This window comes from Lepisosteus oculatus, chromosome 6, assembly GCF_040954835.1.
Source record: "Lepisosteus oculatus isolate fLepOcu1 chromosome 6, fLepOcu1.hap2, whole genome shotgun sequence".
Taxonomy (NCBI): Eukaryota; Metazoa; Chordata; class Actinopteri; order Semionotiformes; family Lepisosteidae; genus Lepisosteus; species Lepisosteus oculatus.
The window spans coordinates 10,313,342-10,336,736 of NC_090701.1; the positions used below are offsets into that span (position 1 = coordinate 10,313,342).

Below are 23,395 nucleotides of genomic sequence, written 5' to 3' on the forward strand. Positions count from 1 at the left end.
TTAAGAAACTGTAGTACCGCGCATGCATGACAAACCCCTTTCAGTAACATTCCTCTGTAATTTCACAAAACTGATGTGAGTGTTATTTCACTCAGCATGTTCTGTAACTACAAAAAAAACAGATATTCAGAAACGACCAAAAGAGACAAATTAGGATGGCAGTCAAATTCCATTTGCATTCTGGGAAATAGAACATTCATGAATATGGGAAGATACTGGACCCACACTTACTTTGAAAGAATTTGAATGAAAAACCTTTGAAGATGGCATAACATTTTACAGTTATAAAAAAATAAACAAGATTTTTACCTCCGTTGGGTATTCTCTTTAAGAATCACAGACTCAACCATAGTATTATTGTTAAATTTAATTAATTTGGCTGATGTTTTTTATCCAAAAAAGGCGTCCTGAGTTACATGTTTTAAAAGGCTTTCCAGCTTTCTATTGTATCGGTCATCAAAATGTTGCTTTTTGTGGAATTTGGCTGAGCAGAAACCCATCATCCTGAAACTGACAACTCTTATCTTGTTTAATTTTGTATAACAAAGCTTTAATAGCATTCTGAGAACTTAAGCAGGCATTTTCCAGTAAAGTAAACCCATTTGGTTTGGTTTCTTTCCATGTATTGTGAGTCATTACCCTAAAGACGCTGTACACTTCCGAGTTGGCATGGCAGTGACTACCAGCCATAGTTAGGCATCATAAATCTTAAATTAATGTATTTTTCAAAGTTACTGTATGTTGACTGTCAGTTCAGAAATATAGAAGAATTAGAGACAGATTCATCTCTGGAAATGATTCTGGTTTGGTGATCAGGAATTCTGTTTTGCTAAGTGAGACAGTTTGCTCAGTGATTAACAATCTGCTGGGCTGAGGTGGGGTGGGAGCCATTAATGTAACTGGGACCTGTAAAATGTATACAGGTAGGATGAAAGCAATGTATAAGAAACCTTAGAGAATGTTGTTTCTCAACCCCAAAAAGATTTAAAAAAATGTTTTTGCATCACTGCCCTGTATGTTTTTCCTGTATTAAAAATACAGAAAATAATATCCAGCTCAAAAATGCCTGTGATTTGCGGCTTGTGCATCATGTGGAGCATCCTGAAAGACAAATTGTACTAGTGAAAACTGCACATTTGGAAGAAATCCAGATCCTCCTTGGCCTCATGTGCTTAGATCCCGAGCCTTTTGGTATCCCAATATATCTGAGAAGTAAGTTCAGAATCGACACAGGATTTTCAAAACGATGTGTGAGGTTCCTGTTCTCTGCTCATAAAAACGATCTCGGCTCACATCCAAGTTCAAGCACTTGTTGCATCTCTGCTGACTTTGAGAGCCACCGCACAGAGTGGAGTAGTAGGTGATTGTGGCTTGCACCCATCCCATTGCAAAGAGCAGTAGACTTTCTGTATTTCAGCCTTGGCTTCTTATCACTTCCTGCAACACCATTCATTTCCTGGTCGAAGCCAAGATAATTAGAAAACGATCTATGGACTTTATTTGAATGTATTCACCTACTGCACAGAGTTTTTCCGTCCCAGCGATTGTTTTTCCTAGTAATTGTTTGCAGAAAAGAAATTTGTGGAATATAGTTCCGTACTGTACCTTTTCTAAAGCCGTGAAGCAAAGTATGGGCGAGCTCGCATCCTCTCATGTGTCAGATATCTTTGAGCCACACAGTTTTATATGACAGCTCTGCTTTAATATATCCAGATGCTTTCACACCTGAGCATTTCTCAAACAATATCTGACAGTTGCAGTCAAAACTAATTCCTCCCCAGTTGTCGGCAGATTTATGGGCAGACAATACTAATCAATGTTAGGAATGGTGCTTTTAAGCTCCCCTCTGGAAATGGAAGTTTCTGCTTCAACATATCTTCAACGTATGTACTTTCATTATCGATTGATATGCCGTTCTTTATAAAATGTTGTTAAGTTTTCCACCTTTGTCCACATGTTTTTTGGTGTAAGTGCCATTTTATCACAGGTGGTTTGAGAGACTCAGCTGATAGCGTTTGGAAGCATGGTGTGTAGTCTGGATAATCAAGATCATATTGACTTTACGGAAGAACATCCAAATTGTATGTATTTAGCATCATATTTGTGATATTTAGATCCCCCAGAGAGGCTGTTCATTTGTATAGCTTCTACTTGTATCTGCATAGGATTCTTATCCTGAGAATCCTTGTGCTTTGTTTTTGCTTCTCCAGTGTTTTTCCATTTAATTTGCAGTGTGCCTGCAGTGTGTCAGTAAGTGTAAAATTAAATGTTTCATTTTACAGCAGAGGGACACATTCAAAGTATGAGTGCAGATGAGATGCAAGGATAATAGTAAATTTTGAATAGAATATTTAACTTTTATGATGTTGTTTTTGTTGTTAATTAATTTTGCATTTTTTTATGGACCCCCTTAGTAAGACTTTGTTTGGGATATCCTGTGCTTTTTTATCACGTTTTATCCTGATATAAAAATCTTCTACGTTTTCAGGTTTGGAGGAAAGTCCTACTTCCACAGACTAAAATCACTGAGTCAACATTAAAACTAGAGGACGCAATTTTAAACCCAAGAACAGGATGTGATTTTTATATGCAAAAAGTTTCACTCAGTCTCTGTCTGGAACAAGCTACGTAGCTGTGTTATGGATTCCCTGGGTGCTTTCAAGAAAAGCAAGGATGAGATCCTTGAATTAGTGAGCTACTAACAGTCACGCAAGCCAGAAGTGCCAAATAGCTTTCTCTCATTGTCGTCTTTTCTGTATTCATATGGTTGTTTGCTTTTGAGCACTGCTTCATATTTTTGTAATCTTATCCATAAGCAAAAATGCATGTATTAACGACTATTCTTAGGTCATGTAGAAGTAGGCTTTAAAAATCTTCCTTGTAGCTTTCTGAAGCAGAAGTCAGATGAAAAGCTCCAGCAAATGTTCAATGTTGACCAGTAATGCGTAATCGTCACTGGTCCAGTTCTAATGGTTTTAAAAGATAAATGTTTTATATGTAAGTATATCACACTCTGTATGCAAGAGGTTTATCAGTAGCTTTTATTGTCTACTTTGCATATTGTAATATAAAGTCATTCTTTGAAGATGTATTAATGTTTTGGTTTGTTTCCTCTTTTCATTTGCTTAAGTTTTTTTTTTACCACTGAAGATGATGATACAACTGTTTCAGTCAAAGTCATATTCAACCAGCTAAGCTGGGAACTTGATGCCATTTTGATTAAGCCTCTTTTTTAAGAGGCTCCACAATTATAACAAAATCTACATTCAAATTAGGCATTTCATTTTTGAATGATGACAAAGAGGATTTATTTTTGCATTTTGTATAAAACAGATACTGGTTCACACACCTTGGGCGTTAGTACCGCAGTGTTATAACTCCGAACATATCCGCTGTGCAGCTCTGAAGCTTCTTACGGCTGAGTGACTGGAAGGTCATGTGACTTGAACACCATGGCCTTTGTCTTGCAGGGAGCAAGAGTGTGGTTAAGAGAGAATGACCAGCATCTTCCCTGCACTGTATCCTCCTGCTCGGGCGGAGTCGTGGTGTTCACCACAGACTATGGACAGGTAAGACTGCGATCTGCAGAGGCGTGCCCAGAACCTCAATTTATGCTTAGTCTTTTGCATTTTTGGTTTTTATTTTAAGATGACATTTCCCCCTTAAAACGCATTTTAGGGTTATTGTGCCTTCACTCTCATAACCCTCTTGAACATTCAAAGTTTCTATTATTATTGATTTTTATTTCAAAAACTGTACTTAGGATTATTGGTAACTGCATGCATTGCCAATCTGTCGAAAATATATTGTCAGGATATCTATGTCAATAACTACCAAAACTGATCGTGCACATATCTGTAAATGATAGGACTTAAATGTGTGTAAAATGAGATCCACGATCAGTAAATTGACTTGAGCAATTGGAGAGGTAAAACTGTCGATGTTGAGATGTCAAGCAAAAAACAGTGTATCTGTTTAGACAGAGATAGGTTTAAAGGAATGTTATGTGAAAAAAATCTCAATCAATCTCAATGCCCTGGCTACATGTTTGCATTTGGCAGATAAGTAAGCAATTGTTTGCTAATCCACAATTTAACAAGGAAGCACATTTGCGTGCAGTCCTTTCATGAAAGTATTTAATGTACTTTTGATATTTGTTATGTACACACTGCAACCATGATTCAAAATCCTCGTTTTTTGTTTTCAGTTGAATCTTTGAAGCCCAGTTCCACAAAATGTGGGTACCAACTGCTTTTGTACTGTAAAGTGTAAACTATTAATCTTTTATCAGTAGCGGCTTAGTCCAGTACAGGGTTGTGGTGATCTGGAGCTTAACCCAGCAGATAATGGACTCAAGGCAGGATACATCCTGGATGGGGTGTCAGTCTGTTTCAGGGTACGAACACACACATAGGTGGAGGTGGAAGATGTTGGAGATACCACTTAAAACCGGGACAGTGTTTTCTTAGGACTGTGAGCGGAAACTGGAGTACCCATGGCTGTTCAGAGACCATGCAGACCACAAAGAAGGTACCCCAGGCCGTACGTGACCCCAGAACCCCAGAGATGTGAAACAGTAACACAATCTGCGACAACGACTTGCCGCACAATTGACAATTATCTATCTAGCAATTGTAACAGGCACGCTAAGCTAGTAATAACTGCCAAGTTTAAAGTCATCTCCAGCATATTTCTGTTTCTGAAATAGAACCAGTATTTTTAGCAGAGGTAACAAAAACCCTAAATAACATATGGCCTTCCTTTTTGCTTCCTCTTTATAGATGTAGTGTGTCCTGGCAGTTGAGAACTAGTTATGTGTTAGTGGTAGGTTTGGTCAGATTTAATGTTTGTATGTCTTGGAAAAGAGAGTTGGACACGTGTAAGCATTTAGCTCCATTCGGGCCAAACACGTGACTGTAATCTGAGCGCTCCAATAACAATCACATCTTACTGCCTATTGTTATATGTAAGAGACAAGAGAACAAAGTTTCCTAAGAATGAAGCTGAATTTATCATTTGTAAAGCTTCACTTAAACACTAATGCTCTGTAGCAAATAACATAAATCAAATAGAAAATAAACCAGGTCGAACATGTTTATCTCTCCATCCTCTTCCAAAAACAATCCCAGAAGCATACATTCAAAAGCAGAGCTTAATGTGATAACGTTGAGGTGCCAAAGCTCAATGTGAACAGGAATAGGTGGATGTACAAGGGGCAACAGAGGTACCGAAGCACTTAACCATGTGTAATACACTTCCAGTGCCATTTTAAGTCATTGCTATGGCTGACATGCTAGCAAGAAATACTGAACCCACCCATATTAATCCCATTCAATGCCTGATTATTAAATTTAAGTTCAAAACTGTAAACAAGTTTCTGAGGTTTACTGTACCTTCTTTGTAAGCTATGTTAAAATTTCTAGTTATGATGGACATTTTTATTTTTCCAAAATACTACATGCGGCTCAGTGTCCTTGGTTCCAGTAGGTTCCTTTTTTTTTGAGTGCCCTTTACTATGTTTTTACCTCTAGAGCAGAGGCAAATAAAAGTGCCTGTTACCCACTCTTTGGCCAGTTTGCCCCTTTCTTGGAGTCTTTTTTTCTTCCTCTGGCTCTGCATGCTTTGAAGATACAGTATGAAACTGTACAGAGATGCAGCCCAACGTAATAGTGCGGATTTTCAGCTTGATACAGAAATCACGTAAAGAAAGCACAGATTAATGCAAACAGTTTCTATTGATTTTAAGTTTTGCTGTTTTTGCTGAAACTCTGACAATTTTAATTGCAGCTAGTAGTAGTCTCGACATTTTGAATGTGACATTGGCACTCAAAGAGGAATGAATTGTTTCTCAGACAGATGTGTTAGGTTGTTTTTGAAATAAACCTGAGTGAAGAGTGAGAAATCTACTTTAAATATTTCAGTCTCCTTTCAATCAAGACTTGATTCAGTGGATGATTGATTGATTGAGCATGATTCAGTGGATTCCTTAAAAACAGGCAAATTAATTAAATTAAACTTATTTTACCTTTGCAGACACATTTGTTTCACATTTGTCAGTGAAGAGTTTTCAAGATACCGTGATATGTACAGTTTCTGCAGAAAATGACACATAGGTGCTTTGAAAGAGAGACATAAGGGAACATTAATGAACCCCATAATCACAAAGTATAATGTTTAAAAAATGAGTGCACTATTAAATATCTGTCTGAAACACCTTTAGAGTTAACCATGCTGTGTAAAACTGTTTAGATACCTTATGGCATCTTGTGGTAATGACAGAGCTTCAGAAACTCTGTGTTTGGATGCAGTCTGCTGCTGGGTATTGCTGACCTACCTTAAATTTCCAGTATCCTGTGTGGAGCTCTGGTAGTGATCCACAAAAGATAAACCATTCTGCTGAGACATCACCCATGTTTACAATTTTGTGTAAACACTGGGAACTTTTTTTAAAGGAATGAACTACTCTACAGCAGGCTATTGTCTCTAATAAGATCTTGAGCTACTGCTCTGCAGTCAATTTAACTTGGGTTTATATCACTGTGGAGACTAGTGTTTATTTTGAATTAATGAATCTTCCATGATATGTTTTTATGCTTTACACTATTTCTCAGTCTAAACACCTAAACTGATCCCTCACATTCATCTTCTGATTTTTCCATGATGAGGTTGAGTAGTTCTGTTGGAAACTGGATATTAGCAATTACTTGCATAAAATGAGTTCAGGTTAGGTTATATTTTTGGGGATCTCGTTTCCCTGCTGGAAGGGGTCAGTTAGGTTGTCTGAAGTCAGCAATTCTGACTTGTTCTCTGGGCCTGTTTTGACACACTGGTAAGATGATACCACAGCACCTGTTGATTGGGAGATGCCTAATCCCAGAAAAGAGACGAGAGACCAGATGTTATCCATTGTCTTTGAGTAACTCTGTCATTTTACCTTTGCTACTGATATGATCACATCCACCTATTTTCAGTCTGCGTTTCCTGACAAGGTAGCAGCTGATATGATCATGTTAAAGGAAAGATAATAGGGTAGAAATCGAGAGTAGTATAAAAGCTATTATTCGTATGAGACAAATGTCCTTTATTTTAAACAGACTTTGCTAATTTGTTCAATTATATTTTTATAGTTTAAAGTTTAAAGATTTTCTGTATGTTCATAGTACTTTTTATGGGGAAAACTATACAATTAGTGTGTAGGAGAGCCTTCAAACAACCATGATAATCCACCTAGATTAAATCTGAGAAGAAGTTGTTAAGAATTTAAATATGCAGTGCTCTAGTAAACACTACAGTCCTTACACATATAGAACGAATCTAGACTCCCAGCCCTAAACTAACATGATGTAACATTTGAATCACAATTCCAACACAAGACTGAAGAGGGGCATCATTTTTTTTTTGTAAGAGCAAATTCATGTGAAAACATTAAGATTGTCCCAAAAAAGCATGTGAAGCCAGAGGCCAACTCAAGAGCCTCGCCTGAACCCAAAAAAAATCCCTTCTTTTCTGTTATATCCCAATTGCTACTTCTAATGGCAGGAAAGAAAACGGCACTCCCTAGCTTTAGAGCCTTGTAATTGTGGTTGGTGCATGCGTCAGGCCTTTCTTGTCTGGGTAGCCTTATTAGTATCCTACTGAAAAGAGGTTTATTCTTTCAGCATCTGTTCCTTGGCTCAGGTCCCAAATAAGTGACTTTGTTGTGTTTTGGTACTTAAATGCTGTCTGTATCTGCAAAGTTATCAACGGATATCATTTTCCAAATTGGAAAACTAATTAAGGCCAAATGGAGTCTAATCCATATTGAAGCATGTTCAGCCAGGCCAAAGACTAGACAGCCTACCGCCTTAAGAAGTTCATCTGTGCGCTGACCTCCACAGGCCCTCAGCAGGAGCTTGATTGTTTGGTCTAACAGGGGAGCTAAATAAACAAGAGAGACTGGTAAATGCCTCGTAGTTTTGGAATACAGTGATTGTGTGTTCAAATTCCCTGCGAGATAAATCTTTGCCATTAAAAAAAGAAGAGGTGGGTGGAGAGACAATTCTTCCTTGAATTTAATGAAGGCATTCTTTGCCTAATCATATTTTACCATTTTGTTTGCTTAATATTTCCAAAGAATGAGAGGAAATAAGTAAGTTCTCCTGACCTTTGGAGAGTGGACCTAGAATGATTGATAGTGTGTCAGTAAGTAACAATTTGTCTCCCTGTCAGAGATGAGATGTGGTTCTTCATTCTGTCTTTCATGGCCTTTAAATCTTATTTCATAATAATAAAGATTTTTTGGTATTGCACATTTAAAAGCAAACCTCTGTCAATCCTCAATTTGTAAAATACAGCCTTATACAAAATAAGTGTCAAGAAATGTATAAAGCCATGGTAACAAAGTAGATTCAGGAGATAAAACCACCTCAAAAAGCCTTTGAAAGTTTTTAGGCTAGACTTAAAAGTGCCCATTGTAGCTGAGTCCCTGATTCTTTCAAAGGGTGGTATTTAGATGAACAGTTGGAACACACTGTATACCAGAACCAGCTGACTGGAGGTCACATGGGAGGATTAAACAGGTGACATATCACCGAGACACTGAGGAGCAACCATGCAGGACCTTGAATGTAAGCGAAAAAAGTTTTTAATTAACTCTATACCTGACATGAGGTGAGTGTCAGAACTTCCTCGTAAGAGTGCTCACCTGTGCATGACTTATTGAGAATTCTGCCTGCTGAATTCTGAACACATTATTGCTTGTTAAGTGTTGATTTAGAGACTTCTGCAAGTATGGTGTTATAATGGCCTTTACCAATCATGGCCTCCTAACAATCCCCATCTACGAATTGGCTTCATCACTCTGTTCTCCTCAACACTCACAGCTGGTGGTGGTTGAGGTGGCTGGTGGAGGGGCATCACAATTATCCGTAAAGCTGTTCGAGTGGAGTCTCGCTAATTAAGTGTAAGGATATTATTATATGATGATAAAAAATCATTTTTCTGCTACAGGCACAAATGAAGATAGGATGCAACCTAGTGATATTTCTCTGATGAAAACACTTTGGCTTTACCATACTCTGCACATGATGATACAGTGTGATTCCAAGAGTCAATTCAGGAGTATTTTTTTCATTTTGGATTGACTCTTGCCGTCAGTTGACACGATCCTAGTATTTACTTTAACTAATAGGAGGAATCTAGCAATCTGGCTTCAATCTTAGAACTAAACATGCAAAAGTAGTTACAAACATTAAGTATAAAATATTTTATGGAAGAACAAACTACATTTCCAGAATGGGAAAACCGCTCATTAAAATACCATGACTTGAGATTACAAACAGGAGTACAGTATGTTAAACTGACTCTGTGTTGTACAAAAGGGAAAAATATTATACTGATTACACTATAAATGAAAAGTAATTTCTTTTATATTTGGTGAATCCAATTTTCAAGATGTTCACCCCATGTTGAAATATGAATTTCCTGTATTGTAAGAGTTTTAAGATCAGCAGGGATGGTATCACATTGAAAACTAAGACAAAATGTCATGTAAGTGCAGTGCACATTTATGATGGGTTTTGTCATTTGTGCCATTTGTGTGCAATGGAAAACACATTCTGAAGTAGTGCTATAGAAAATGCACTACTTTTTTTCTATCCCTGCATCTGCATTGGAAAGTTTATTTTGTAATTTATATTATTGTAATGACAGTTGAAATTAATTGGGACTCCAATGAGTATGACTTTATGTGACATAGTTAAAACAGGATCTTAAACGATTCTGCACATAAGCTTTAACCACAAATACATTACCTGTGCTAAACTGACAGCTAACTCTTTTTGGATTATGACGGAAATTAAGTAAACAGTAAGAACTAAAGTAAAACTCTTAACAATCTTGTAATTTGCTGACTAAGCAGAGCTTCTCATTAAAATGAGTGTATCAGCCACATTTGACTTGTCATAGCTACTGTTTCAAGGCAAATAGCAACTTGCAAAAAGGACAAATACCGTAAAATATGATTAAAGCTCTTCCCGTTGGTCTTGGTAGCCTTCAAGAAGTTAATGGTTTGACTGATGATTCAAGGGTGGTGGATGTTGCGGAATTTGAACTCATTCTGACACTCAGGTTAAGATTTCAGTCTCTGTTTCTGTGATATATTGAATTGTTTTGACCTTTGTATTTCACAGTAACCTTACATATTCACTAATATGTAGGGTTTGGCTTGTAGTAATAAAACAAATGCAGAGAAATTCTTCCAGCAAATGTTGGCATTTTGTCTTTGGAAGATTGTTTACTTTGGATTCAGGAAAAGATTTAAAAAGAAAGATTTTTGATTTTACAGGTGCTTATTAAAAAACACAAGATGTCATGCAGCCGTTTTAAGCACTGAAATTTGAAGCGGCTTCATTCTGACAATGTAACCTTAACAGATGTTTTTTTCTTTTACTTTAAAAAATACATAAAAAGCTTTGTGATTTTCCAGGGCTGAGTTTGTTTCAGTTTCTCTTACAGCAAAAGTAGTGTTGGATCAGTTGCCAAAACGGATTTGATGTACAGTTGTGAAGCCAAAAAAGAAAACGTGTAAATGACTACAGAGCTCTTTGTTGGAAGCTTAACAAACTGTTTCAACTTGAAAAATGTACAATGTCACATCCTATAGTCAGAAATCATTATTGTTTTTTTCCTTAGCATGTTGTTGTCAGTTATTTGGGACAAGAAGGTCTTATATCTTCTGTGCTTGTTTCAGAAGCCCAGAGATCAAACCACTTCTGATATGAAGCGGTTGCACTGATGTCCAATAGTCTTGCAGATACAATATAAGTCACATTTGTCTCTTATCCCCAGATTTGTATTTGTATTTTTAGTAGTTAGACATTCGAAGAAGTGAATGACAAAAGGTTTTTCTTTTTAATTTAAGGGAATCAAAGGCATTCAAGATCTGTTCGTATTTATGGGCTCTTCGTTACAAAGGTGTGTTGAATGGTGCGAGTGGAAACCTATGACAAGTTTTATGGCTCAGAATAAGTAGTTCAAAGACGTAAAGACCATACAAGTGCCCAGTTCTAAGCAGCACCCGGGAATGAGAAACAGATTTAGACTGCTAACACCCTGATTTTCATTAAGAGGATAAGATGTGTTTTTTTTCATGATGAGATTTTCCACTCATCCACATAATATCAATCCATTGCAGAGACGTTTAGTAACAGTTTTTGTTCAATTATACAAAATTAAATGTTATTAAATATCATGGAAATTTTAAAGGCAAGCCAATTTTTTTTTAGCAAAATATGACATAGACCTGCTTACATTTAAGGCATACTTTCAACTTTTGGAATATAAAACCACTCCAATTTTATTGGTAGTCCTCTAAAACATTTCAAATGCTGTTTTTGAAAATGAATAGTTCACTATTTGTGACATCTGTGAACTAAACATTATGTCTAGAATTAATTTTATGAGTGAGAAGTATTTAAAATGATGCTTGTGCTTAGGAATAAAAAGAAATCAAGATATTTCTAACAATTAAGGCTGAAATAATCAAGTGTTAAGTCTAGTTCCAGTAAGTTCTTTTTTGAAAATCAGTTGAACATTGTCCTGTCAGTGTCTATTATTATTCACCTGTTAGCATTATTTTTTGTGTATGTAGAATTTCTCTTTTGGTCCTTTTAGTCCTGAAAAAAGACAAAAATGTGAAAGCAACAGGGTGTATGTGCATTTAATAGGTAATAAAAAAAGTAACTGAAGATGATTAGTTTAAAGGAACCGTACTGATGTATATTTTATATCATTAGACCAACTGGACAGGCCAAGATACAACTGCAATGTAGTTAAAGACTGTCGGGCTTGAAAGTCCCAGGGCTCTCACCAGCTGATAAGAAACAGTGATGTAAGATTTTATCCTGACACACATCTTGCACGCTACCCAGATTATAAGATTTCTAATGAGCAAAGGAAAACATTGACACAGACCTAAGCACTGGCACGTGGATGAACAGCATTAAGGAGATGCGGTCACTGAGACATCAAAGAAAGGGCGGTTTAAATGTGCCGCATTGTAAGATTCTTCATTTGGTGAAACAGGAGTTTAAATATCAGCCCCTGTGGCTTTACTCTGGGAGCCAATGTAGCGTATAACTGGTGCTGACAGGACGTTGTCATTGGTCGCGATTGTGTTTGAGAGTTGGACTCGAAAAGACAGAATTTGGCAGAAGAAGGAAAGCTGAAAGTAGTCAACCATTACCTGAGGAATTATCATTTCTGCTTAATGGTTGATCTTAGCTTGTATTTCTATCGAAATGTAACCTAAAAATACATAATATATATGTATATGAAGGTGTCACCCAGGTACACATTTTCGCATTATTATTTTCTATTGATGCATGCCATGAGGACGATGTCTCTTGACATTGCAGACTTTGAAAAAGTGAATTCATTAGTCATTCTTCAGTGTTTGTATAAGAGCAGTTGCAATAAGGTTGAGTTTATCAATAATTAACAAATTGGAACAGAGGAAAAGGTATACATATGGTATTGTATATTAATATGAATACATCTTTCTATTAGTTGAATAGGGATATTATCTGTTCAGGTTTAAGACTAATTTGGGGTGAAAGTAACAGAGGAGAATATTTGATGTGCTTAAGATCAATACAGTACGTACATAAAATGTATTTATAGGTTTTACAAATATTTAGTTTTTTTTTCATTCTTAGGAGTTTCTGATAACCCATTTTTACATCTTACTCTTCAGTCTGTTTAGTTCAGTTTTACAGTATCCCCTCAAAAACATCAAGCAGCTATGCAGCTATGAATTGATATGTAGTCTAGCGACAACAGAAGAATCTGTGAAAAAATCAGCCTAATAAAACTATGGGTTTGTGTTGTTTCTTTTCCAAATTGTGGTGCAGCTGTCTCGTATTGTAATGAAATGGCATGTGGCCTTAATTTCATAAGACTGTGGCCTTATTTATGAAACCGGAGCACATTTCTTGCAACATGTAGCACCCTCTTGCCGCACAGTGTTTGGACACTTTCAAAGTTAGTGTGAATAAATATACCCCCTGTGCGAGACAAAGTGGAGATTTTTTTTTTGTCAACAGGATATGGGAAGCATGTGTTGGAATGCGAAGAATGAGTCCGAGCAGGGGGAAAAAAAGTGGTTGTCAGAGGGTCAGCATGAAGCGGGACGTTCTTAACAGTAATAATCTTTCATTGGAGGCCAGTGCGAAATGTCACTGCGACTTTCAGTTGTAGGACTTTTCAAATCGCAGTCTGCCAGTGGGATCTGCAGCAGCTCCTTGAGAGATTAGATATGTTAAATGCCCCCCCCTTTTGGTTCACGAGGAGGTCTCTGCAACAAAGGACTTCCTCAGTAAGAATCTGGAAGTCCGTCGGGGTTGGTTTCTATCCTGCTAAGCACTTTTTTATCTGCTTGTAAATTCTCTTACATCTGATTCATGCGAGTTGCGATGGCTGATGTAGGGACTGTGGTTAGCTTTATACTCGGGGCATAAAAATGTTTGAAACTGAAAATGAATCGTTTTTTTTAAGGAGCCCAGTATCCCAACACATGATGCAAACATCTATGTGATAAATCCTACAAACAGAAACCAAAGTTGGAAAAAAAAGAAGAAAATTATAGAGATTACTGCATTCACGGTTCTAAAGATGCCATAGTTCTAAAAGGTTCAAATAACCTGAAGACTGAAAGCTATTTAAAAGCACTCTTTGTGGTTGGCACACATCAGAGTTTTGTGGTCTATACAGTACATTCAATTATTTACGCGTGCATGAAACGTGCAGCTGAATGCTGCCATTCGTTTTGTTGATAAGGGCCTTAATTTTACCTATACAAAACTTATACAAAATACTTAGAATCTAGTGGCACTTCACAAGGGACAAAACTAGGGGGCAGGCATCACAGGAACCCTGTAACTGTCCTGCACAACACAGCTAGGAATTCCAAGAGTACCACATCATTCTGAGCCTCCCTTCGGTCCATGCGATTCTCTCCTTGTTGGTCGATAAGCTCATTGATTTGCACCTGCTTGTACTAAAGGAGAACACTTTTTTTATTGTGGAGAAGAGTTCTTGAATGCAGTTCAGATTTGATATTTGTGCTCGGCAGCCTATGCATTATTTTGTTTTTTGTAGATAAGAGAGGTGTTTAATGTATTTTGAGTTTGACGTTAATAACGTACAATTCTATTATAACTTTATTGTACTACAGAAAAGAGTTTGTTGTTGGTGAAATCATTATTAGTCCTCCAAAGCAGTGGACAGACATATTTTACCATGACACCTGGGAAGGCACATACCAGATTTATAAAAAATGAGAAGAGTAGGTTCTCATGCACCTCAGGTTTGGATCAAGCTACCAAGCCATATAATTAAAGCTAATAGCCAGGTGAGGTCTTTCCAGAAATGGCTGGGTATGATGCTTGGATCAATATACTTCTACCAGTCACGCTAATTTGGGCCAAATGGTTCCTTCTCATATGTAACCTTTCTAATGTGCTTATGTTGAAGAAAACATTTAGTTTTACCTCAGTTGCAGTTACAATAAGTCAGTAGGAAGTTGGAAGGAACACCAGAAAAGGCTTTGATCTCAGAAACCGAGATCAAAGCACTGCCACTTTTGTAATGATAATTTTTTTTTCTTTAAATTGCAGCAACATGGAAATCGTTTTATTTGTTTAGCTGCATTTAGATCTGCTTCTTGCTAACCTTGTCCCATAAGTGAATAACCAGCTGGTTAATAGTTAACAGTCAGTTTAAGAACCTATTGGGCCAAGGTTGCAGGCTAGTTTATCTAAACCTATACTGTACAATAGGTAAAGTATTGATTTAATCTGTTTAAGTAATGAATTGTTATATGTTCTTCTTGTAAAACTTGCACTTTTAAAGCAGGCTGACTTCTGTACTTCAGTAGGAATTTACATTTACCAATTCCTGCTAAACGTTCATCTTTAACTGAGCAAAGGAAGATTATTAAGGCCTCTGCTATAAATCTGCAGATATAAATTGTGTTTGAATCTACATATGTTGAAGTGAAGAGGTTTACAGTTGTTAAGATCTTAATATATCCATGTTGTACAGTTGTGTGCTTTATGTAAACATGCAATTTAGATTTTGTTGGTTTAATTATGATCAGCACTGCTTATCTGTGTATTTTAAAGAGGAAATGCAGTCTGTTGACGTAAATTGCAAATACCGCTTGGTACACATTTTTGTTGCTGGGGCTAACATTAAATGTGTTGCCAAGTGTAGTGTGGAAGAGAAAAGGACCAACAATTTAAATGACTTGAATGTATTTAAGTTAAACATAGATTGTTTTATTTAATTTCCAAGTAGTGTGATTTGTTTTAAGCAGCGTTTTCAAAAACACAGATCATTAAAAAAAAAGATTGATCTGTTTTTTGTCATTTTGCAGAAAAAGAGAAATGTTATTGACCTTCCATTATCTGAAACTTTCTTTGCATGTTAAGGTTGATTCTTTAATAGTCTAAACAAACCAAAAAGCAGACATAATGAGTAAACATTTTTAGAAAGGTTTTATATTATAAAGCATTTCCCAGCTTTCTCAATAAAGAAAATTGTTATCTGCCTCATCTAAAACATGCAGTACAGTTTGTATCTGTTTGTTTGAGGAAGATGGGAAAAGAAACAGAAAACTCATGAATCTGAGGAAATCTATTTTAAGCTAAAGTATACCAAGAAACATAATTCTGACAATACTGTTTGGATAAACCTCCCTTCTGAACAGTGATAGTGTGATGTCTGTTTTACATTTTCTTTGTGGGTTTTAGTATCCCTTTAAAAGTGAATTACTAAATCACATTTACATAGAGGCCCACTGACAGTTGAGTCACATTCCAAGACCGTTGCATTCCAAAGCCTGGAACTGTGAACCCTTATCTTGTCCCTGTTGTCCCTATATTTTTAATGGTGTCAAATGGCTATGTTTGACACCATTAGACACAGTAACCTTTCTTAACATATATCCTTACCATAATTGTTAGGTGCCTTGAACATTCACAGGATCTTATTTGCTCTGGTATATTGCTATGTAAACATTTAATGACATACATCTGACCATTTATTCTCAACAGAAAGCATATATTAGCATACAACTCCAGATCTAAGAGAAAGTTTCTTTTTTTTGCCCACGCATGCTTCTTATCTGAAGCGCAAGTGTAAAATTTTAACTGAAAAACTTTTTTGGGGGGTAGTCTTTATGGAAGATCGGAAAATGGGAAATTCTGAAATGACGTCAGAAAAAACATGAGCATGAACATCTTGTAACAGTGTGCGTGATCACACTTCTTTCAACTTGGCATTTAATAGATCCATCTTAAATTCCCTTAATTTCCTCAATACAATTAGTACATTATATAAGAACGTATTTTTATTTGGAGAAGAAAGCCATAAATGGGTTTCCTGCAAGACTTTTCTTATATTTGACTGGCATGACGGGCAATTTCATAGTCATAGTAGTTTGCTTTATATGAAGTTCACCCTGCTGTCATTTCAGCAAGTACATGTTTACTGTAGATTTGAAAGTTGCTCATGCATTCCTACCTGTATGTATGTAAGATGTGGATTTTCCTTCAGTCTAGAATCAAAATAATTAATTTGTGGGTAATCTTATATACCGTGGACTTTTTAAAGATTTTTAGAACGATGGCACATACCTTAAATAACAGATTTCGAAGGAGGGGGAGTGTTATTATTTTTTATAATTGTTTCACAGTTTGTTTCTGTTGTTTTAGATTTTCTAGCCCTGAAGGGATGTTGAATTTCCTAGCTTGGCAGTGTGGAACTGTCACAAGGCATCCTGACGCTGGGCAGTCTGCTCCAGATGTGCTTTCTTTTGCCTTTACTTTAACACAATTCCCAGTGGTTCAGCACTTTTCCTGGGGCCCGAGGGTGTAGTTTGAGGTGGTTCTTGTCATGTTCTGCCAGCAAGAAGCACAGTATAATATACATTCCCTCCATTGCTTTGATGCAAGCCACAAATAGGTATACCATTTTTCAAAAGTGATGCTTCTATAAAGCATGGTTTGTAAGTATCGTTTGTCTCCCAAAATACTCATGATGCAGAGGACAGTCATGTTGCCTTAGTTTTCCGGAGTTGGTGGTCTACAATTTTTGACATGAGCAGTAATTTTCCACAGAACATTGCTGTTTCAGTTCTTTTTCAGAATCCGCTCAAGGTGGAAATGAAAAGGGTTGAAATGGCTAACACTGAGCTAAAGACGGGGCTAGAGTTTTCTCTTGTTGCGCTAAGTTCTAATTAAACAGTGGTCCATGAAAGGGGAATACCACTCACTCATGGCAAGTCTCTTTGATGTTATCGTAGGGAGTCGCAGAGAGTCATAGGGGCTATTAATAACGTTATGACTGAGTTGCTGGGGCTGTCACACTACACAACTGATGGTAACAGGCGTGCACATGCGACTCTCCACAACTCGCTGTGATTTTCTTACGATTATGTACGACTGAAAATCCTAGGAAAAGCCGTGTAATGGAATGCCGGCATTAGGTGTGAGGCAAGTTGGGAATTGACCTGTGGGGAAAGAAGCAATTGTGCAGCATGGTGATGCCCTTGGTGAGCTCTTAGCCTGGGTTTATTAACCCACTGGAAAGAGTAGGGGGGTGTTCCTGGATCCTGTGAAGTTAGTTGTGTTCCTCACTGTTGACCGTCGTTTTTTGTTCTTTAATTCCAGGTCTACACCTACAAGCAGAACACCCTCACTCGGCAGAAGGTGATGCCTATGCACTCCAGCAGTTCTGAAGGAGTGGAGGACATGGCAGGGCTGGCTGACCTTCATGATGGGGCCATCATGTACAATCTGTTCCTCCGCTACCGGCAAAACAAAATCTATGTAAGTCTCACCTTTGAGCTTGTCACCTCGCTGTCGTCTTCGCTGCTGCCCCTTGCCTTCCCAAGAGGTGTCTTCAAAGGTGGTGAATACAGGCATCATTTCCACTTCCCATCTGTCTGTGAGGTGGACCATTACATTGAATCTGCACCTCCTGTGTCAAATAGCCTTTTGTATGATTATAATGCAACTACACCATGTATATAGGAAATAGCATGACATGTCTTGAATCAGCAGCTCATAGCTTCACAGGTATAGTAATCCTGCTCAAGAAACCATATAATGAACCATATAATGGTGTGAAAAAGTAAAGCCTGGCATATAAGAACCGTTCCTATGGTTGATGAGAATAAACCTTGAGGGACACTACAGCAGTGGCACTGTGGCTGGAAGGTTGCCGGTTCGAATCCCGCAGCTGGCAGAGGAATCCTACTCCACTGGGCCACTGTGCAAGGCCCTTAACCCCAACTGCTCCAGGGGCGCTGTATGAATGGCTGACCCTGCGCTCTGACCCCAAGCTTCACTCTCCATGCCTGTGTGTGCCATGGAGAGCAAGCTGGGGTAAGCAGAAAGATAAATTCCTAATGGTAGAAATTGTATATGGCCAATAAAAGTGATCTTCTCACCACAGCACAATACTTTTGTAGTGGCTTGCATACTGTACATCAGCTCGTAGGCTCCTGTGATGCTGTTGCCTTCTAGTATGTAGTGTCATCATCCCTGGGAATCTGCTCCCTGTGGTCCCATCTGCGTGTGATTCCAAGTTGCTATCCTTTTGTACGTTTGTTTTTTTATTTGTTTGTTATTTAGAATACAAACCACACAGAATGAACAAACACAATACTCACTGTTTTATCATTAAACAAGATGCCAACAAGGACTTGAGCATCTTATAAATTTAGGCAGCTTTGTGTGGACAGAGATTATTGAGATTGTTAATCATTATTCAAACTGGTTCACATTTTTGCTTCAGTCTAAATGGGAAACTTGGAAACTTGTTGCTTTTAAATTTTAAAGGGAACTTTACTCATTTTTGAGGTTTGGGTGTTCTGTTGTTTTTTATGGGATTTACAGGTTGTATGGGTCCCTCTGATGCATGTTATTTGTAAATATTGTTGTAATTTATCTCCTGTATGAAATGGAAAAAAAGCTAAACACATTGGAAAATATGACCATGTAGTTTTTCTAAATGGGCAAAGTGCTTCTTCCTGTGCTATAAGCAGAGCTTCTTGTTGACTTGCACGCAACGCCTTCACCGCTGAAATGGCAAATGTACAAATTCAAATATCTCTCAAAAATAACTTTTCTGAAGGGATTTGTGCTTGTCTTCAATGTGAACATTGTTTCGGAGCCAAAACGAAATAGGTTGTGGAGGGAATATTCTTGCCTGTTTGCATTATTTTCATTTGGAAAGTGGGAGTTTTTGAAAAATGTTTTCTGATCCTGGTTACTGGGCTCGCTATATATGCCTTGATCCTGTGGGAAGTTGGGCAGCCAGCTGGGATGTTCCCACTTCTAAGGCAAACGTGTTTGCAGTGGCTTAAATAAGAACATTAATTAATCTTCATACTCTAAGACATTCCTCATGTTAGGTTAGACTGGCATGCTGCATTCTACTCAGATTTCAGCTTTTTACAGAAACATAAATAAACATTCAATCTTCTGAGTTGCTGACAGTTACTAAGTAGGAATCATAGTCTGGGACATTAATTCATTAATGTGAAACAGTTAAATTCTAGCGAAGCACCTCCAGTCGTCTTTGTGTCTAGCTTGAGAATGTGGCCTGTCTGCTGTTCACTTGTTACGTGGAGACTCGCAACCCAGTGAAATACAAATACGTTATTACAATGACTTGATTTGGAGTACCTCTGTTTTGAGTTCGCTTATCCTGCTTTTCTTTCCTGCACTGCAGAAACACACTATGTACTCGATGGTACAGGCCAGAAAGCACCACTATATAGGGAATTGTACCCTGATTGTGTGCTTGCTTATGAATTCACTACACTCATCTGGAAACATTAGGATTCCTAAATATGAAAAAATCCAGGATCTTTCTCAGAGCAAAGTTTTCATCCTGCCAGAAAGTCTTATTGAAGAAATCCGCCGTGCTCAACAGTTTGTTTTTCCACAGAAGTAGATCACATCACTTCACATGACAAGGCAGAGAACTAATCATGTGCTCATTTTGTTCTACTCTGAAGCCCCCATGTTTCTCCATACTGCACATTTAATGTTATACAGTGGCGTAGACTTTGATTGTGAATGGTTTGTGCTCTTAAGCTTTTAATTTAAAAGGTTTACAGAGACTCGGGCAGAAAAGTTATTATTCATCATAATTGCTGAATGGTGTAAAATGACCATAGTCCAAACAAAGAATTCATTACAATACAATGTGTGCAAATTCAGCAGCTGCTGCAAATACAGGCACATTGCTTATCTGCAGCTAGTGCTAAAGCATTAGAGTAGCACTTCAGTGATTTTAGTGCTTCTCTTCAGTTAATAATGTCTTTTTTATGTTTTTGAGATGCTAAGCCTACACATTCACATTGTTTTTTAGCTTTAAAAGCCACTGCATTTCTTAAAGCTGGATATTTCCTTGCACAACAAGTCTATTTTCTGCATACTGTGATGTGTGCAGATATACAGTACAGTATCAGCCTACTATAATACTTTCCCAAGGTGCATTCAGAATTTTGAATCTTTTCATAAGATTACACAAGCAATTTTCTTTCTTCTTATTTCTAATTATTGTATTTCCTTTGACATTATTAGATTAGCCTTTGTCAAATCTGTAAAAGGAATTCAAATGAAAATTTGAAAGGACACCGGTAGCAAACATAACAAATTGAATAGATTATTTTTACCATAAGAGACCAATCACACTTGATAATAATAGTTTGACGGCATCTGTTAATGATAAGTGGGTCATATGTTGCAGTGAATACTGTTAAAAAGCTTGCGTTTTACATAGTTTGTGCAAAGGATATTCCAGACAGACTTTCTAAAGAACAACTTAGTTTGCTTATCAGGCCTTAAATGTTTTTTTTCCATATGTTCTGTGACTATGGTTCTTCTTTTAAATCACCATTATCAGGAAAGTTTCTAAAACTAGAAAATTAACTTTAGTTTGTGCGCATTAAATGTTGTGTCTGCTTTCAGTATTATTTTAAAGAACACAGCTGGTTAAAAGTAAAAGCTAACATCTGTTTTGCTCATCAATTTAGAATTAGGTGTTACTGTCAATTAGTGGTAATCCTACTGTGCACTGTTTCATATAGGACAGAGTGTTCACCTTAGTGCAGGCAGATGAATTAAGACATGATATTTTTTTCTTACTTGAATTGTTTCAAATTGTTTCAAAATCATCCCCGGCACTCAATTATTAGATTTTTCAGGGGCCAGTTTTCATAAAACTGATGGTGAAAGTGCTGTAATAACACAGACCCACAACGCCTTAAGGCCTGAGTCTGATAAATTCGGTACTTTTTGCCTGTTTTCTCTGTTTCTCATACAAGACCTTCCTGACTGAGGCTATGTTTACCTCTGGAGCTCCCCTTACTGTGAAAGTACAGAGTACAGCAGTCTGTCATCAGCACTGCTCCCAGAAGTGCACATCCTAGCTACCTATTCAGGGTGCACCAGCAGTGTGTTTGGAAACTAACAGGATCCAAGAAGGATCTTTGCAGACTAAAGCCAGTATTTCTTCTTTTTTTTTATTTCTGGAGTTAAATTGAGAATGTAGCTGCTCACTCTGCCCTTGATTGTAACCAGCTGTGAGCTCTGCTCCTCAACCCCAAACCAGAGAACTGCTTCTCGTTCGAACGCATAGCTTTCCAGCAGCCATCTCCACATCAGACACAGACACGAGCAATTAGGAAAACCCTCAGCTTTTTATGTTTCTCTCTCTCCCCGTTTTCCAGCACTTTTTTTTCTGTGTTTAGTTTGCTTTGTGATGAGAAGCCTCGGGAAATAGCAAAGGGTTATACTTTCAGACTGGTATGAAGCAGCGGTTTGCATCTTGAATTTCTGCCGTTTGTGTTTACAGAATGCGAGCCATTAGTTTGCACATTATCACTGAATTAGGTGTCATTCTGCAAGCCTGCTCTGAGTCGGATTTGAATGCAAAGTGGGTATAAACATTTTATTGTTCCGGTAACACTGATGACCACTCTTCTGGCGATTTGAAACTTGTTAATTGTTTTTTTTTGGGGGGGTCACACGTTTAATTTCAATAAACCGAAAAGCCCCATTCCCGTCCCACCTTTACCGTAGAAAGCCAGCAGGTTCGGAAAATGGCTTGAGTGAATACCGACTGATCCCACTCTCTTTCTTCTTCCTCTGAATCTTAAATTGCCGTTGCAGGGCTCCTGCAGCCCCTTGAGTTCTGATTCCAGCTCCGCTGGAATTGTGCTCTCCACTCGGGCTTCGAGGAGAAGCCAGTGCTGCAGAGAGATGCGCCAAACACCACAAGTGCTTGCTCGTATAATAACACTGTGCACTGATAGTAAAATGACACTTACCCTCCCTGCAGGTCCCAAGCCAACAACACAACTTGGCACAGGCCTGGGCGCAATTTGGTAGTTTTCCAGATGGCCATCTTGCCTCCTACATCGTGCATTGTGCCAGCTCTGTGTATTATGCCTTTCAAGACCCTCACTGGATTTACTTCTGTTACTGATTCACGGACGGCACCCTTTCCTCAGTGTTCTTATTTGGCAGGGACTCTTATTCTTGTTATTTCTTAGAGAGGTAGGCAAAAAAACACAACTAGGAAGACACAGGGCAAATTTCAGAGGAAAGGCTTAGACTCCTTGTCACTTCTGTCCTTATTTAATACATAAACATTCTCATTTTTAAAATAAACGCTTCAGGGTTCTTTTTACTCCAGAATAATATGTACTCTCAAAATTCTGAATGAATTTGAAACACATAAAGGTACAAATAGCTGCTCAATTAATTTAATTGATTGTTTGATTAGTTCCTGAGTTTCATGCTTACCCTTCTCTTAAATAAGGGCATGACCAGGTTATTTTAATACACTTGTTTTTCCTTTAAGGAGAAACGTAATTTATTCCAATGTACATGGAGCCACAGTGAAAACTTTCCATTTGCATGCACTCCTTAATCATAGCTAGCAAGTCCTGTCCATGGCCTATATTTGGATAAGCATTATTATGCATGGATTTTGTCCAGTTGGTGATTGGAGTCAGATGGATGTTACTGTTCTACTGAGAGAAGGAAAATATCCTCTGAATCTATTCGTTTATGCTATATTGCAGACTTCCAGAACACAGCACATGAATATACAAACGGAGTCTTCCTTGCGGCAGTCTTCTGTGTATTTTCCGTGAAGTGAATGTTTAAAGACATTCTTGAAGAACTGGATTTTCTGCAGCGGGATTTCACGTCTACTTTTTTTTCCACAGGATGTGATTCTAAAAATAAAAATGGATAACCTGCCATGAACCACTGCTATCTGTCTTTGATTTACTCCTGCTGAGTTGTTAGATTTGCCAGCAGGAGAAAAT

General features: G+C 37.6%; 1 protein-coding gene across 1 annotated transcript in view; it reads left to right on the forward strand.

Moving 5' to 3' along the window:
* The window catches only part of myo10 (myosin X), a 133,960-nt gene that overhangs the window by 37,457 nt on the left and 73,108 nt on the right, over positions 1 to 23,395 (forward strand). Inside the window, exons 2-3 of the mRNA XM_069190954.1 lie at positions 3,471 to 3,569; positions 17,712 to 17,870. Coding sequence (XP_069047055.1) covers positions 3,471 to 3,569; positions 17,712 to 17,870 — 258 coding nt within the window. The remainder of the gene's footprint in view (positions 1 to 3,470; positions 3,570 to 17,711; positions 17,871 to 23,395) is intronic.